Source organism: Acanthaster planci, linkage group LG06 (assembly GCF_054643075.1).
Source record: "Acanthaster planci isolate LZ-2023a linkage group LG06, COTS_SCS, whole genome shotgun sequence".
Classification (NCBI taxonomy): Eukaryota; Metazoa; Echinodermata; class Asteroidea; order Valvatida; family Acanthasteridae; genus Acanthaster; species Acanthaster planci.
This window is the reverse complement of record NC_141782.1, coordinates 22,030,469-22,048,866: the sequence shown is the minus strand read 5'-3', so window position 1 is coordinate 22,048,866 and position 18,398 is coordinate 22,030,469. Positions and strand designations below refer to the sequence as shown.

Genomic DNA, 18,398 nt, shown 5'->3' with positions numbered 1-18,398 from the left:
TGTAGCGCATGCGTTTTTGTCTGGGAAGGTTGGGGGCAATTATAATAACATGGGCGTATCATAACTGTAGCGCATGCGTTTTTGTCTGGGAGGGTTGGGGGCAATTATAATAACATGGGCGTATCATAACTGTAGCGCATGCGTTTTTCGTCTAGGAAGATTGGGGGCAATTATCATAAATGGGGTACGCAAACTTTTGTATATGTATAAGACACAACAAAATTGTTTTCTCAGCTGACTTGCATGGTAGTGCTGCAAGAAGAGCGTTATTCTCTGAACCAACAAGCCGAGGATTCGAGTCTACAATGTAGTAATTTTTTCTCGGTGGGGAATAAGTTGGTTAGAGGATGTTTTTATAACAGAAAGCAAAGCCCGACATTTACCTCGGTACTTAAAGGAACCAGGAAATAGAAATATTTTTTTAAAATTTACTTAAACCCTTAAAACTGCATCTTTGGGTTTTAGTTAACTTGATTTTAAATTTTTGTTTTGCAATTTTAATCCGTATGTTGATGCTTTTTTATTCTTATGCTAATGAAGGCCTATATTTGCATATCCTTGTCTCAGATCATTGGGGAGGTTAAAGAAAGTTTGGTTTGGGGGGTCGGGTAGGTACCCGAGGAAAACGGTGGTCTGAAACTCGCCTAGCACACTACTCTTGGTGATTTTCTTTCCTCTCTCTTTTCCCCGTTTTTCTTCATCATTTTGTTTTCCAAGGGGGCCGGGATGGGCAGCGCTTCCTCTTGCACTTGCCCCCACCACAACCATGTGCATGGTGAACAGGTAGCCCATCCTTGCCTTCCCCCAGTCTCGTGATTGAGCAAGGACCATGTTCTGCTTCGTACTGCGCAAACGCGCAGACAGTAATCCAAGGTTAACAAGCCGGAGTTTGAAAGTGTCGACAGTGGTGGCTTCCAAGATGAAGTGCGGGAGTTGGTTCCATTCAAGGACTGTACGTGGAATAATCGAGTATTTGTAGAAGTCCATTTTGGTGTGAAGAGGAAGGAAAAGTGCTCCACCTCAGGCGTCACTCGTTCGGGTACGTATCCCTATTACGTAATAACTTCTACAAATCTAGGAAGTGATGGGATTGGTGCAAGTTCACTGCGCTCTTGGGAGCAGACGTTAAGAGGGAAGTTATCGTCTACGACTGTGGCTGTTTACCATGTACATGTAGCTTTCCACTGTTAGCAGCGGAAGCTGTAGCCACAAAGTGCCGGGTTATGTATAATCACATGACTTGGGCCGTGAGTGAAAGTCACGTGAGTGACGTAACCAGTCTGATATGCACACGGAAGCTGTGTATGTGTGCGCGGAGGATCCGAGCATCAAGGGCAGCTAGGAAACATAAATTCGTGAAATGATCGTTATGTTAAAACTTAGGTCAAAGTGGTTAGTGTTAATTTTATTTAGCCTAGGCCTATATCACCAACACATTTGTACGTAAAAAGCATAAGTTTGGAAGTGAAACCGAACAGCCAAAGTCAGTCTGTTCCTTGCTCTATATTTATGTCTAATAAGACGATCGGCCCGTTATAAACGTTACTAAATGACTTGACCTGTAACATAAAGGCTGTATTGAAAATTGGTGTCAGGGTGTTCCTCGAGTTAAACAAAATGAATCTTAATGTTAACAAGTGTAAGTTGATGTGTTTGACTCGTTCAAAAATGGTAGTTTGTCCATCTGATGTGTTTGAAGTCCATGGTCCCATACTCTTTTTAAACTTGATGATCATTAAGTACATTCTTGGTGTGACTGTATAGATGATTTAAGCTGGAAAAAGCACATTGATCCGATCGTTTCTGTAGCAACTAGGATGCTGGGCTTTGTCAAGAGATCGGTCATTTCTAATGATTCTCAAATTCAAGTGAAATTGTATTGTGCTCTTGTTCGAAGCGACCCATCATTGAATACGCTTGCCCTATGTGGTACCCTCGTCTTAGTTCTCTGCAACATTCTATAGAAAGTATTCAACGTTGTTTCACACGATCGTGTATACATGTATGTTTACCTCGAACACACATACATGTACCAGGATTTCACACTAATAACTTGACTATTCATGCTATTCTGCCCTGCACCTTCCACTTGGATTACCTCTTCTACTTAATAGGCTCAATTTCCTGTCGGTAGTTTTCATTGCCAAAAGTTTGTGTAAAAAGTTTCATATAAACGTTGAGAACTTGTGTGTAATTAACTAGAGGCATCTCAACAGGGACAAATTTATTAATTTCTCCTCACATACACAAATACCCCCAGAACTATGGGGTCCTTGTGTCTGGTCTTATGTCAGGTCTTGTCTTCTGTCTGGTCTTATGTCTGGTCTTGTGATGGTCTTATGTCTGGTCTTGTGATGGTCTTATGTCTGGTCTTGTGATGGTCTCGACTACAACATTGATTGATAGAAGTACTAGTGCAACATTTGGACTTGTTGGGTGCAACCAACAAATCCACTTGCTCACTCAATTGCCCTGCACAACTGGTCGATTCTTCTGGAAATCTCTAATGTACTTTCCTTTTTTTAAACAGTTTTTCACAAAAAATGAATTAAAAATGATAGTTGTGTTCTGATGGCAGAATTATCAGCAAATGCTAGAGTAAGATTGACCAATTATGCAAAGGTTGAGCCCTCTTGCGTATCAACTGATTAGCACACCCACACAGGCAGGCATCTAAACACTGATTGATTTATCAAATTATAATTAAGTGTATTATTTCTTTTCTTCGAACAAGTAGCATTTCAAGATTTGTCTAACGGGCCTTTTTATGCCCTGATTTCAGAGCAAGTATGGATCTGAGTGGACCAGTTGTTTTCTCGTGGCTTGCATCAATGCTGTGCGTAATCAATGTTAGCTGTAGCAATGACTTCGTAACAATGAAGAATCAATCGCTAGGGGAACGGCTAAAGCCAGTGCTGGAGATGTTCAGCCATGGGCTGCATCAGGCCAACCTGTCTCAACCACAGGCACCTGTCTCCGATAAGTCCTATTCTTTGTGCCTGGCTGATCTGTATAAACTCGGCAGCAACTTCAAAGGTATTGAATTTTGGAATGTTTAAGGGGCTAACTCGGCGGCCATCTTTATTATACTTGGAAGTTCCCCTGGACTCTTGGAAGTAAACACATTCAATGTTTTCTTCACAAATTTTTGAAACTAATTAAGGCACAGTACCGGGTCAATTCGTTATTTGCTGGGTTATGTAATCCTGGTCCATTATAATATTGCAAAGCTAGCCTTGGGATTTTGGAGGAGTTAGGTTGCTAGAATCAAGGTTAGGCTTACAGCCATGACATATATCCAGGTTTGGGGTCGGTGGAGGGGGGAATGAGTTTTGCATCAAATGGTTTCAACTTTTTGAAATGCTGACATTTGTAGAAAAGCAAATTCAAACAAATATTGGATTGAGAACCGGATTGAGTCTGGGAAAGTTTCTGCAACTTGGGACCAATTTACAGGAGGTGCATAAAATTGTTTTTGCCATCTAGCTTTGGATGCATTTGGCAAGCCTGATGCTGGATTATATGAAGGCGATGCTGTTTGGCTGGGAAATTATGATGAGTGTTTGTCAATTGTTGGCTTTAACTACTGCCTGGCGAATCTGTTGATTAATGCCACCAAGCTGGGTGTCAAGGTAGGAAAAAAATCTTCTATTTTTCTTCATAAGCTTCTAACAACTTCAAACAACTGACAATTTCGAATGATCATTGATCAAAAATTTTAATGAAAAGATCTTGTGAATATGTTGAAAACTTTATCGATCACCTCATCCACTTCAAATAGCATGTTTTAGAAAAAAATTCCCAATAGTGACAGTCAAATTTTTGAACGTCGTATTCACGATTAAAACTCTTATTGGCAAAAGTTGCAGTCAAACTTTGGCAGTTTCCTAACTTGTGATGACTTATCTTCTCTTGAAGTGGGGCTTTTTATTTTTTATTTTTTTCAAAATGGCTGCCATTTTAAAATTTCCGGCAACCGTAAGTGTTTCCACTGTTCAAAGACATGTTGAAATGAAAGACAAAGTTGGACAAAAGAACTGAACACAATTACGGTGTCGTTAAGTGTTGTTTTGGATTACAATAAACAGTTTTAGATACATTTGTTTTAACTGCCAAAAGTCAAGATTTATTTTTGATGAGTTAATTTTACAGATAAAATCAAGCACCAAATGTCAACTCTCAAAACCTACAAGTGTACACGCCAAGCTATAAATAAAAACGTGGTTGTGTTTTTCCATAAACATGACGATTGATTAAAAATATTTGAGGCAAGTTTTTTTCTTTACATTTTGCAGTTTACATTTGCAAGTCTTTATTTTTTCTACTTTACCTTTTGGACTTGTGACATACAATATATCCATCACCCTTGGACAAGTTTGTTGACTTGCGCTTTGATGAAACCAAACAAAACAAGACGCAGGCTTATGATGAGCATGCATGCATGCATGAGTGACAGAAAACATCGGCTGCACTAGACTATTTCCTGCCCCCTCCCCTGCAATTTTCTAAGTCCGAATGCATCGATGAAAATGGGATCGGGAACCAGACTACAGCAGTGCGAGTGAATTCCTTAAACATGTGCTCGAGCCTGAGCTCAGGGCATTTTTGAAACGAGTGGATTAGGCTTTGTCGTCGGCTACTCTGATTCCAGCCATTTGATGCAGCATTCCAAACTGTATACAAGGCTCTGAGAGGAACCAGTGAAACCAAAGACCAAGCCTAATCCACTCGTTTTGAAATGCCCTTGAGTCCTATACTGGTCACATTCTGGCTACAAAGTACACGTACATACACTATGTGCAGACAGATGCCGGTGAACTTGCCTTGCTCTAGACTCTCACCAAGACGGGTATTGCGATTGCGCATCGATTTGCGTGGGGTGTACAAAGTGACCAACAGAGTCTATACTGAAAACTTTTACTCACTTATTTCACAAGTATTTATTTTCCAATGATTTTGTGGACTTTTTCTGTGTTTTTTACTGCATTTTTCAAAAATAAAAGATAATTTTAAAAATTCATGCGGCCTCCAAAAAGGAAGTGGGCAGGGACGAGAAACATGTTTTTTTTTTACTTTGCCTTATCAACTAGAAGCTGTCATTCTTCACACAGTTGTCTACTTTTGATGTTAACTCCTTTTTCTCATTTGTAAAAAGGGTGTGCCAATCATTGATATCCGTTGGGGATTATGTACTCCTGTCTCCTGCTCCAATGAGGACTTAATGCGTGCACTGCAATATTTTCAAGGTAACCATTTTGAGAGTTAAGATTTTTAGTGATAAAGGAATGTATAATACTGGGGACAATTTTTACTTGTATACCTTGATCGGAAATCATTCTGATTTTTGCTTCAAGAACAAATTTAGAGCAATCTTATCATTCCTACATCTAGAGTTTGTAAAGTTTTTGGTGTTTTCAATGATGAAAGGATCCCATGTTTTTGTAATATTGGTGCATACCATCAATGTTCTTTGTTCGGCTGTTTATTAAAAAAAGATTTATTTTGTTGAAAGCTCTTATAAACCTGTCAGTGTATTTGGTTTGAAGGTCGTCTAGAACTGAAATATCCTGAGTTGGAAGCAGTGACACCAAAAAGTGTGATTTGCTCTCAGTCTCCACCGATATCCTACAACGCTGGAGTCATATGTACCATGTAAGTACAGACTCTTCCGTATTGGTTCCATCTATACTCACAAAAAGCTGAAGTCCTGGTATTTACAAGGGGATTGGCTGATTGGGTTGAACTTGAACATAGAAGTAATGTAGTATCAGTCCTGAATTCTAGTTAATAAATAACCAATTTGAAGTGTGAGAAAAACATTGTGAAAGGAAAAGGCACCTTAGAGAAAAGATAAATGGGGGGCTAGTCCCCCCTCCCCCAGATCCACTTGTGCCTTTCAAGTTTGGTTCTCTTCAACTTGCCCAGGGATCAATTTCAGATGCAAAGTAGAGACTTACATGTACATGTATGCTTAAACTGTGTCCAAAACAAGCTTCCAGAGCTGCTGGTATGGCTACATTTATTCCCTGTGTGTGTCCCTGGGAATCTCCAGTGGAATAAAGATGTAGTTCTAGCTATAGATTATACAGATCCATATGCCTCCTTACTAGGAAAATATTTGCCGAGGGTACTAAAGGTTACTAAGCTTACTACAGGTATTTGCTAAAAAACAGGTTACCAGATAAAATGTCATTGTGCGTTTTGTGTGACTGGTTCTCAGCTGGTTTTCGGTTTGCACATCAATTTGCTCAGGACAATTTGCTGCTTAGTAATTGGGTCTAAGTGATATCTTCACAGAAGCAAAAGAGGGAGTTTACTGATGAAACAGCCTTCCGATACGTACTGTGAAGTGCGTGCTTTGTAAAATGTCCCTCCCCCGTGTGTGTGCAATGTATGGTTGGCCCCAAACCTCCAATTCTACATACATCATAGATGTGTGATGTCTTCTGTCTTTATCCTTACAGTGATAGTTGTCCCCCTGAGTAGATTATGGAATGTGTCAAGATATGCTGTCTTTGAAGTGATCAGTCATCTCCTTATTTCTTTTCTCCGGATTTCCAGTGTCTTATTGTCTGTCTTAGGAGGTCTAATGATCATTGGCTCCTTGTATGATGAATGGCTGCAATTTGACACCAAGAAACTCAAGCGACACGGTCGTTGGCTGTATTGTGCTCTGATAAGCACAGTTGAAGACATCAGCAGCGAGGACGATGACCAAACTGATGATGATTATTATGATGATGTAGAGCCTTTGTATGGACAGGAAGCCTCCCGTCAGTGGAACATTCAAGGAGAGGCAAAACAAGGTATGCTGTACTTAATCTACTTTATTATTGCTTTTTGTACCAGCACCAAAAACTGATCAACTCAGCTTTTCTAGCAATGCCAATCTGATTTTGTGAAATGGGGTCTCATTTACAGACAATTTTTGATGTCCATATTGATGTTTGTTTTCTTTTCAATAATAATAAATTTGAGTATCTTCATTACCACCAACAAAGTCTGATTAATATATTTCAACACTTTTCTCATGACCCAGAGGGATAATGATTCATATTTTTAGACAACAATTTGTAATGTCGATGCTGTTGTCGCCGCTTCCTTTGCAGAGAGCTTGCTGGTTAGATTCTTTCTCTGTTTTGCTGTGACTCGCAACCTGTCCAAACTCTTAGACACTCGGCAGAAGGACACAAGCATCGGTTCACTGAACGGAATCCGTGTCATTAGCATGACGTGGGTCATCCTGGGTCACACCCTGTTCTTTTCATTGATCTATTATACTACCCGTAAGTGCTTATTAACCGTACCGCTGAGTGCCGATGTGTAGTGAAACATGAAATCAAATGTTTGACAACATTAAAACCAGTGATACATATCTTTCTCTTTGTCAAACCGTTCGGCTAAGTTTGGAAGCTTGGATCCATGAAACACATATATCTGAAAGTTGATTCTCAATTCATGTGGCCGTAAAAGACAATCCTTGCTACACAAGAAGTCAACTTCTTGTATATACTTTTGAGCATAAACTTTTGAGCATTGTTGAGAAATAAGTCTCTTCTCAGTGGATGCTGAATTTGTTCCTCTAGTTAGTTAGATGATTAGTTGGATTATCCAATAGGCACTTAAGGCAATGAAGCTGCAAGGCCATCCGTGAAACATAAGGGGACCAATGAAATATATAAGGGCCTACAATAATACTGGTGTGCCCTAAAACTCTTATAAATGCACCAATAAGCATGCACACGTAAGATTTACATAACTGTAGTGTCTGTGTTTGAATAATTGATTTTGGGAAAGCTTCAAACGAGTTAGTACAAAGCTTATAATGTGTAAGATTATTCAGCTAAGCATCATCATGACATGCAAGGCTCCATGCACTTATAAGTGCCGTGACATTGGTGCTGCTGCCTTGGCCTACAGAGACTTAATCCAGCCTGTATCATGTACATTGTTTGTAATCTGTACCAGTTGGCTGAGTCAGCCAGCCAAATATCGACTTCTTGCAATTTCAAAATAACGTATTAGTCCCATAAATTAGATATTGTAGAATATTAACATTTGTTGATATTGTGCTCTTTTTGGAATGTCTCATCAGAAAACGGTGCTGTTGTGTATGAGTGGAGCAAAGATTTTGGCTTTCAAGCTATTTTAAATGCGTTCTTCGCTGTGGATTCATTCTTTTTTCTCAGGCAAGTATTGAAACCTTTTAGGCGAAAAATGCCTGTCACTTGTTGTTTATTGTACTTTTTTAGAATCAAATTGAAGTGCCTGTGGATTTGACCATTTCAAGTGGAATTGTTTACTGAAATGTAGGTAAACCTTTGCAGTAAGTTTGAAATGAATTTTCAGAGAGAGTTGACTCAACTCTTTGTTGATGTTCAACCTGTGACTGTATCTTCCTTGCACTCCACTACTGGATCTGTAATGGCTATATTCATAGAGCAGTAATGTGGTACTTGCATGTTGCAGGCCGCGATATCCATTCCTGTTGTGGTCAGTTATATTTTTGTCAATTTTTTAATCAACTATGGAGTTGGTTCATTTTATAGTCGTTTCAGTTTACGAACAAAGCTTCCTGGGTATGATGAAATTTTCAGTGAAAAAAACGGTTTGATGCTGACTTCTTGAGTTTTAAAATAACATCCCTACAGTGGTCTCTTGGTTTCCTTCTTGACATTGAGTCGGATGCAAGAATTGAGATCAGTCAAAGCCTGGGTGTGGTTTTATTTCCATCGTTACTGGAGGTGAGTGCTTCTTAAATTAGGTTTAGATATGTTGAGACAAACATTTAGGCCTCAGTCATTTCTTTGAGTGCAGAGTGAGCCCTTTGTTTAGGATTTGATGTCTTGATTGTGGAATTTCAGGCTATTCATGGTGAAAGACAGCAACGGGGAAAGGCTTGCGGTAGCACCGTGCAAAGGAATATATTTCTTATGAGTATGTATGGAAAAGAACCACACTCATAAGAGATATATTCCTTTGCATGGTGCTACCGGAAGCCTTTCCACCTATCGCTGTCTTGATTGTGGTTATCTTGTTAATTGTTCCAACTGCATGGTCGACTTGTTGCATACGTCTGGAAATTGCTGGAAACTAATGAATACTTTTATCTGGCATGAAGAGGTCAACTTGGTCCCATCAACACTGGCACATAATACAGAGGTGTACTGTTGTCTGCCTGATTAACACACTGTTTTTGATTATCACGAATCAAACGTGGCAACTTGTGAAAGAGGAAGTTGTTGGTTTGACTTGAATGCTGGTAGGACATTGAACAAATTGTGGAGATTGAGGCATTCCAGCTAGCATGCAACAAACAAAAAGAGAGGTAACACTTACTCTTAAATGTTGTGTTGCTTAACGGTCATGCAGATTGACTCCTGTTCTGGGCCTGACCATTCTGGTGTGGATGTTCATTCAGCCATTCTTTGGTGATAGCCCAGTCTGGTATACAAATACAGCCAGGACTTCATGTGAGAAATACTGGTGGACTACCCTCCTGTACATCAACAATTTCTACCCACAGGGTTTTGCCTCGCAGGTCTGTATACCATCCATGTGATCATAGGGCCATTAGAAATGCTACACATAATGGTATGAGATAGATATGCGGCTCAGAAAACCTGGGTGGTTAAATCACAGCTTCATATTGTCATTTTTATCTCACACAGTGTAAGGAATGTGCATTTCACAATGTGCTCATGTATATCACATATAGATTTTGAAATTTAACCGCCTAAGTTTTCCAAGCTGCATATATCCCACATCTGTACCATTTCTGATGGACCCTAATGATCATGAATCGTGAACTTCTACATATTGGGGTGAAGTTTAGTAAAATAATGTTTGAAGTTCAATTTGTGTTGAAACAAAAGTCAAATTTATTGAACACTTAATTTGCTTCTTTTTTTTTTGAAGAGAGGGCTTGCGTAGTACCGTGGAATTAGATCTCTCTTGGAAGAGGTATGGTTCTGATAACTGTTATGTGTCTACTTGACGTTTCGAACAGTGTGCTGTGGTCGTCCTCGTGAGTAGGGGGCACCAGTGCACACTGGTTGAAACGTCAAGTACACACTCATTGGTTCTTATCAGCACCACACCTCTCCTATAAGAGATCTATCCACATGGTGTTACCGCAAGCCCTCTCTCTAATCTATCTCCACCATGCAAATCTTAAAGTCCTTTCCATTTTATATACCATCATCTCTCTACCTGTGTTTGCCACTTGGTGGACATTTTGAGAGCGGAAATAATTGCCTGTTTTTATACTAATGCAAATTTCCATATTCATGAGCAGTAGAGGGACATCGAAAGAATGACAAAGATACAGTCTCATAAGTGAGTTGAAGAATTTGTCAGAATTGTTGGTTTTGGTAAGGCCAATTCCTCAATAAATTGAAGATATTTAAATGAATATTACAAATCAATGACTGTATCTGATGGTTTCTGATTTCTTTTCCTTGTAGTGTGTTGGTTGGGCATGGTACCTGGCTAATGATATGCAGTTCTTTATCATCAGCCCATTTCTGCTGGCTCCTTTATTTTAGTAAGTTTTAACTTTTCAAAGCATCATTATCAATTCTTATTCCATAAAAGGACATTATGAACAAAAATGCTCATGATTTCCAAAATAAACTTATCATGGTTCCAACTGCACACTAATGTTTACTGTTAAGAGAAATTGACCTCTTTGACCTGCCACAATTTTTTTACGTGTTAGCTTTTCTATGGTACTTCCTGGGCCTCCAATGGCTCCATATTGAGCAAAGAGAACCTATAATCAAAACAAAGGCCTGTTGCTAAGTATGCAGAACATTAGCTTACCAAAAACAGGCTAGCAGCCAAATGTCTTGTAGTAAAAATTGCAACTGGCTCTCATCTGCTGTTGTTGAGTTTAGCAATAGTTGCCATACCAACCAATCTATAAGTTGGGTTCATGGGCCAGCGTCATACCAGCTTACTAGAGGCAAAAACTCTATGCTAACAACAGCAGAAAATCCAGTGCTTACAGTAAACAGATTTCAAAGGTTAGCAGAGAAATTTAAGTTGTATGTGTAAATAAACACCATACGTAAGGATTGTATGCACACTGGGTACTTAGCATAAGTGTAACATTTTTGGGTTAGCAACCCAACTGTTTCCATGGATCAAACGAAATCAAGGATTAAAGCTGGCTTGAAGATTGTTGAATTCATTCCAGCCATTTTTTCCTCATGAATGGATTTTTCTTCCTAGTGCTCCTGTGATTGGTTGGATTGCTCTGGTGTCGTTAAGTATTGTATGCATGGCTGCGACTGTTGCAATTATGGTATCATACGATGCTTCAGTGGACCTTATTGGTATGGTCCAGTCACAGTGAGTACTTACAAACATCTTTTGTGTGTGAACTAGGTTTGGGCCATTTTGTGTAATTTGGTTAAAAAGTCTGAAAGACAGGGGAAGTGCTTTATCCAGGTGTCAAGTCATGGGGGCAAAAACGGAAATGTTTGCTAACACTGACTGCCCAGTGTTTTTAGTGTAAAAGACTTGTCACTCCCTGAAAAAATAATTCAGAAAGGTGATAGTACAATTTGGAAGTAATTCAAACAGTTCTGAAGAGACCTCAGTCTCAATTCTAACAATTGAACAAAAAAGGCACAAGTTGTGTTTTTTACCTGGCCATATAAATAGTTTTCAAGATTCCATCGCTTATTTAATCCTTTCCCTTTGACAGGAGTAATGGTTACGGTCTGGACGATAATTCCTTAGTGTATGAGAAACCCTACTGTCGTATCGGTCCCTATCTTGTCGGTATCGGACTGGGCTTTATCATGCACAGGATTGGTAACCGCAAAGTCAAGATGTCACCGGTAAGTTGTGGCAAGAAGTCTTGTCTCTTGTACCACAGTAGCATGTGAAGATTCTGAGTCATGTTTGAAGGGACCACCATTAATGAATGCTTTATCTCAAATGAGCCAGCCATTTTTAGTTGTCTCGTTTTTTTTATAACAGAAGGCCTGGAGTGACTTGTACCTGCTCAAAACCCATAAATTTACAAATTGGAATTGTAGCAATATGAACATACATGTATGCAGCCACACACTTTCACTGTTGCGTGGCCATTTCAATTATTTTCAAAATTTCTGTTGTTTTCTAACTCAGGTAAAGACCTGTGAAAGCAGATATAAATTAGTTTTACAGAGCTTGTATTTATTTCTGTCTTTGCCTTTTGGCTTCATTTCCATGAACTCAGCCCGGGGTTGAGACCCTTCATGTAAAAACAGCTAACTTTTCTACTTAACAAGTGTAAAAAGATAGGTGATTTCCATTTGATTCCAGTGTGAAACTATTTTTTGATCCCATGATGAAGCTGAAATCTGTGACAAAACCAGAATTTGGAAAATAGTCACAAAATAAGCTTGATACTGAATTGAACTGTTGACTAATTGCCTCTTAACCCCTCTTAAATTGTCTGAGGTTAACTTAACCCCTCTTAAATTGCCTGAGGTTAACTTAACCCCTCTTAAATTGCCTGAGGTTAACTTAACCCCTCTTAAATGTTGTTTGTCCCCCTTCAAGTTTATTGCCCTCACTGGCTGGCTGGTTGCCGCTGGTATCGCCATCAGTGTCCTGTATGGGTTGTATCCGACGTACCATAAGCCGGAAGTCGCCATGTCCAGGGCAGGTGAAGTCGCCTATGGAACTCTTAGTCGATATGCTTGGGGTGTTGCACTTGCTTGGGTTACCTTTGCGTGCAAGTATGGCTACGGAGGTGAGGTTCGATTTGTTTGGATATTGTTTTGTCTTAATTAACTATTTAGAAATTCATCCACACAGGCAGATGGGAGAGGGTAAATAATAGAGCCCATGAAAATATATTTTATGTAAAGGACAACAGAGAATGACTTTATTTTTGAAGTCATGCCAATTTTGTTTATTGACAAACAAAGCAATGATGTCTTCTAAACACTTCTCAGCTGATTGCTTATAAAAACATTACAAGATTTTTTTGTAAGCCAAGTGAAGATGTCCCCTCATTTGTGTTTATTTCTTCACAAAGCACAAAATAAGATATCAGAAAAAAATGTTCATCTAACCTACTACATCATATTACGCGTTTTTTGGGTTCAAATGTGTACACAAACTTTCTACACACAAGAGTAGGTTTTAAAAGAGACATTGCACTAAACAGCCCCCTCAATTGTCAAGCATGACTTAGCATGTACACTATCTAAAAAATTCCATTTCAAGTTATCGATTGCGTTACAGCTGCCCATTGTATGAATGCTTACCACCTCTAGCAAAGAAAAATACATGAACCAGAAGGTGCTTGCTGTTTGTCCTTCCAATTGCTGAAATGGTTGAACTCAGAGGTTTGGTTGTCTGAAAGAGCATTAAGAAGCTAAAGGGTCATGGGTTTGAGTCCCAATCAAGCATAGCTGGTGAATTGTTCTGATTAGGTTCTGGATGGCATGGGTTTTTATACATTGCTAACAATTGCAAATTGCAATGATGAAGGACAGAGCCTCATAAGAAATTACAAAAACTGGTATTGCATATTTTCAGAGGAATTATTTGGTAGCATGAAAGTCACTTCAAAGATCTTCAATGAGAAAAGGTTTAGGTAGCAGACAGAAATCAGACAAACAGAAATGAATGGTTTCCTCCTGCATGTGTACCCATTATCCAGGTTGGATCAATAATTTCTTGTCTTGGACTTTCTGGGTTCCTCTTGCTCGTCTCACCTATTCTGCTTACTTGTTCCATCCAATTGTTTTGATGACCTTCTACCTGAATTTTGGGACGCCAATCTATGAGTCCAGGTACCTCATGGTAAGTCAGATTGATCTATTTAGTGCTGTTTTACACTGCACCCCACCCCCCACAAGCAAAACTTAAAATGTAGGAGAAGTATGACCAAGACCACAATTAATTTTAGAAATTAGACCAATCCTAGACCAAAGTAAACCTGCCACAGAATCAAGGTAAGGCTTAACCAATCTAAAACAAGACCAATCCAATCTAAAAGCAAAATAAGAACCAACAAAACCAACACAGCACCTGAGAAAAGTTACAGATCAACTCAACTCAAGCGTTAACTACCAAGTCCACCACTTCTGAGCTTTCAGGGCAGAACTTGACTAGTATGAAATAGGTGTGTTACACTTCACCGACTGCCAACCTGCTTACTCAGACTGGGGCTCAAAGCATGCCCACAGGGCCTGTCCAGTTGCATGAGTCATCATCAAGTAAACAATTATGAGGGGCACCATGCAACTTTAGGATGGGTAGACTAAGGGGTGCTACTCCTATACAGTGCGTGGACTTTTGCATTGAGTACAAAGAAAAAAAAACTAAGTTAAATTTGCCCCTGCTACACATACATGTGTATGGTTGCTTACATAGGATACTTAAAAGTGAACGGCAATGTCCTTAAACATCATATCACATCAATATCACAAATAAAATCAAGAAGTACATGTACTCACTGGGGGTTTCCGTGTCGACTGTACTACACAATCGCCATTGATTATGGCAACACTGACATGGAAATGGGTGCTACTGACATCAAAATATACCCATGCTCTCCATGTCCCTCTAAAACTCGAACTCCACTGCCAACCCAAAGTCTTCGACTGTCTCTTATACTGTCTTTTTTGTATTCATACGCGAAGAGTTACTTACCAAGTAAATTATAGTACAAGTAAAGTGAGCTTCAATTAACACGTCACCAAAATACCACATAATACAAGGGGTTATTATTGTACATGACCGTAATTTTGATAGATTCAGTCAGTTGTCTAAAATAATCTTTGGACTTATTTTCCTGGTGGAAGTCTACAAAGTACAACCAGCCCTTGTGCGCGGGAAGCACAAAGGTCACCATGTAACAATTACTTGACATACGAACATGCAAATAACCCAGATACAAAGTAGATCAACTACACAACATGCATATTCATGTTTAGAATCAAAACAAAAACCAAAAGTCTCTTTTTCTTTTTCTGGGCAGGCATACTTCTTTGCTGGGAATCTGTTGTTGTCGTACGTGATCGCACTGTTTGTTGCCCTCGCTGTTGAGTATCCATTCGCAGCTCTTGAGAAACTCTTCATGCCCAACAATCCAAAGGAGAAGATTGAGAGTTACCATAGAAACCAACAGAACCTCTCTCTGTGAGTTCCCTAGATCTCTAACCGATTTCGCAAAACCTTTTGCAATGGCCTAACTTCACTTAACCTATATGTACATGTTGTTGCTTAAGTTTCACAACGCATTTCATGAAAGTTAACGACTGATCAAGTCCAAAACTTGTGCAACAAACTATGGCGAAACTTATGCAGTCATTTTAAGGAGCATAAGCTTGGCAAAACAAATTTGAAATGATTGATTTAACTTATCAACGATATTCATTGAGGCACAACATTGCTAGACTTAAGGTTTCTATGAGAGAAGTACAACTTTGTTAATAAGAGGTAATGAGTTAATGGTTAAGAGATTTTTTCTGCCTAGTGCTTGTGAAGAGAAGACGAACTTATTTTCAAAATGGTGGACATAGTTAATTTAACAACTGTTTGATGACTGCTGTTATATTGAAAAGAACAGTTGTAAGAGCTATGATCATGTAGCTCTTGAAGGTTTGCATGGTGGAATGTGATAACTTAGAGGGTTTGCGGATACACCGTGTGGAAAATATTTCTTTTGAGTATTTGTGGTTCTGAAAAGAACCGGTTACTCGACGTTTTGGACAGTGAGTGCTTTGTCTGTCTTCAGGACTGTCCGAAACGTTGAGAAACTGGTTCTTTTCAGAACCACACATACTCAAAAGAGATATTTTCCACACGGTGTATCTGCAAACCCTCTACCTTAGCTATGATCATCCGTGTCCAGTATGTTTGATACAGTTAAAATGTTGTACACCAATACGGCCGTTTCACGATAGTGCACCACCAAGAGTTTGCAACGCCTTGGCCAATCACAATGCGTGAAATTTGTCGACCCAATCCACGTTTGGAAAGGGTCAACAAATTTGGCGCATACTGATTGGCCAACGTGTTGCAAACTCTTGATGGCGCACTATTGTGAATCGCCCATATTGACAGTAAGTTTATCACATAGCTGTGCCACAGATTGGTGGTGCGAAGCTTACTGGTGGTGCAATTATGTCATCAACTTGTTTCTGTAACAAATCTTGCAGTTGAATATTTGTGGGAAACACTGCACTACAAAAACAAAACATTTTTAGCAGTAATTTTACTGATTATAAGAAATGTGAAATTGATGCACATGTAGCTAATGCCAAGAGGAAGAGTACAAAGTTTGAACTGATCTTAAGGTCTGTGGAACTACAAAATTAACATTCAGAAATTTTGAAGGATGCCACAGAGTTATATTTTGTAGAGAATTTTTGGTATGCAATATAGTGTACTGAGGCTTTTTAACAAATGTATATCCCTGACAAAAAACATTTTTACAAGAAAGTTACAAGATCTTAGGCCATGTCAGCATATTTTGCCTGTAGGTTGGTCAAAGCTGTAGTTGCAAATGCATATAAATGTATAAACTTATTGCATATGCAGACAACAGATGAAGGTTTGGCGGTGGAAGTCTGTTGTATGTTACGGTTTTCAAGCCTGGCATTTTGTGGTTTTTTTTTTCTGTGAATGTTCATGTATGTCCAGGTCCATGTTTTGTAATTGCTCTTTTGTACAAATATAACCTATTTTTTCCGTACTCTCAATGTACAAGATATATTTTGACAAAAGTATACCTCAAAATGTACTTTGAAAGATTAAGAATGCCATCACTGCCAACTTTGTGCTGTGAGCCTGGAACCGGAGACGTTGGCTTTATATGCAAAGCCTGGGTGCCCAAAATCGGACAAAGGAGTTTGGCCTTGTAACAAAAGACCGTACTCGGAACAACAGACAGGGCTGCTTGGAATTGCCAACATTTTTTCAGTTGTCAATAGCAGAGGAAATCTGTCATCGTTTTGAATGATTATACCACTGTTTGTGGCATTCAGCAGAAGTGGAGTACCTCCGGAGACAAAAGCGCTCCAGCGCTCCAGGGCTAGGGATGAGCGATACAAACCGTGGCATACCAATCTGGTCTGTAGTGGGCCAGTTTCGGGAACAAAAGAAAATTACGTAACACCGCACAATCTAGGGTCTCTTTACAAGGCAGCAGGCCTGGCTGAAATACTTCGGCGTCAATACATTTTGTCTGTCAGACTAGAGTAGCCATCATACATGTCATTCATGTGCAAATAAAGTTACGAATTTTTAAAATTTAAAATCCCCTGGGAATATGTCATGCAACTTCAAATGAAACCCGGCAGCATATGTATCTTAGATGCTGCATACATTAGCTCTTTAGTGGCAATATTTGAATAGCCATGTGTTATTGCATTCCATAGAGAATCAAGCCCAGACTTCACTGCTTACTTGTGGCTTTTTTTTTACCTTTTATGTGAACCACACTTTCCCATGTGACAATGCATCTCCATACTCATCTCAGGGAGTTCAATGTTATTGTACACAAGAAAAATTTTGATCATTGCATTGCCGTTTCAAGCAAATCATGCTTGTGTATAGTAGAAGGATGTGGTCTCTGGTGAGTTTACCATTTCTCTACATAACATTGACAAGGAACCAGTGATTAGAAAATTGACGGTTATGGGTAGCTTGGGACATTGTAATCTTGACATGTTAAAAATTGTATGGCCAGAAACACCAAGAAATATATTTGTGTCTGAGATGGCAAGTCTTTCATTAAAATAATAGCATTTTATAATTCACATTTTATCTCACTGTGTGCAATTGCATTGTGATAAATCCACCTGTAATTCCATTTTAGATCTTTTAACAATTAAAACATGTACTATGAAATTAAGAAAATGTTTGTGTTAACATGTTGGGAAGCTGTGGTGGGGGGCAGCTGTCCCCATTGGCAAAAGTCATAAGCATAGAAAATGATCTATTGTTGTTTTAATGTGTCCCTCTAGCTGGTACTGTGCTCCCCCCACGCCCAAAGCTGGCAATTGGGCTGGTAACCATTTCCATAGTTAATTCTTGTTCAACTGTTAATGGCAGTAGAAATCATTGAAATGTGTAGTGAAGTTTAGTTTTAGAAATATTATAACGCTCCTGGAATTTTCACTTGTTTCACATCACCGGGAAATCAGTTTGCTAGTTTTTACCTCACCTGGAATATACAATACTTAACTTCACTCAACAAGTCTTTTCATACATTGCTTACTTTCATTATGTAAATGACTGGTTTTGAAGTAAAATTAAATGAATAAGCAAGAAATCAACTTTCTGATCTTTTTTGTTTGCCCATGCGTATCTTGTTCTAAGCTGCAGCTTCTTCCCCTCACCCTACCTTACTGGTTCTGGCCCCCAGCCTGGCAGCACCC

General features: G+C 39.2%; 1 protein-coding gene across 3 annotated transcripts; it reads left to right on the top strand.

The window, feature by feature from the left end:
- Positions 1 to 179: 179 nt before the first annotated feature.
- Positions 180 to 18,296, top strand: LOC110980096 (nose resistant to fluoxetine protein 6-like). Of its 3 annotated transcripts, none has more exons than XM_022236433.2 (16): positions 180 to 1,039; positions 2,783 to 3,036; positions 3,487 to 3,632; positions 5,156 to 5,246; positions 5,547 to 5,652; positions 6,562 to 6,806; positions 7,110 to 7,286; positions 8,096 to 8,189; positions 8,652 to 8,744; positions 9,373 to 9,541; positions 10,467 to 10,546; positions 11,236 to 11,355; positions 11,714 to 11,849; positions 12,559 to 12,751; positions 13,670 to 13,812; positions 14,993 to 18,296. In XM_022236433.2, the coding sequence occupies exons 2-16, from the start codon at positions 2,790 to 2,792 to the stop codon at positions 15,155 to 15,157; spliced, it is 2,205 nt and encodes a 734-aa protein (XP_022092125.2). In that variant the 5' UTR covers positions 180 to 1,039; positions 2,783 to 2,789; the 3' UTR covers positions 15,158 to 18,296. The 3 variants fall into 3 exon arrangements, with proteins under 3 accessions (XP_022092125.2, XP_022092124.2, XP_022092126.2); XM_022236432.2 differs by lacking the exon at positions 180 to 1,039 and adding an exon at positions 1,258 to 1,392; XM_022236434.2 differs by lacking the exon at positions 180 to 1,039 and adding an exon at positions 1,421 to 1,639.
- Positions 18,297 to 18,398: the final 102 nt, after the last annotated feature.

Bases quoted from the DNA above. Each gene is read 5' to 3' on its own strand.
- LOC110980096 (XM_022236433.2), top strand. From the start codon at position 2,790: ATGGATCTGAGTGGACCAGTTGTTTTCTCGTGGCTTGCATCAATGCTG. The intron at 7,287-8,095 runs GTAAGTGCTTAT...ATGTCTCATCAG, and splicing joins ATTGATCTATTATACTACCC to AAAACGGTGCTGTTGTGTAT. The intron at 10,547-11,235 runs GTAAGTTTTAAC...TTTTCTTCCTAG, and splicing joins CTGCTGGCTCCTTTATTTTA to TGCTCCTGTGATTGGTTGGA.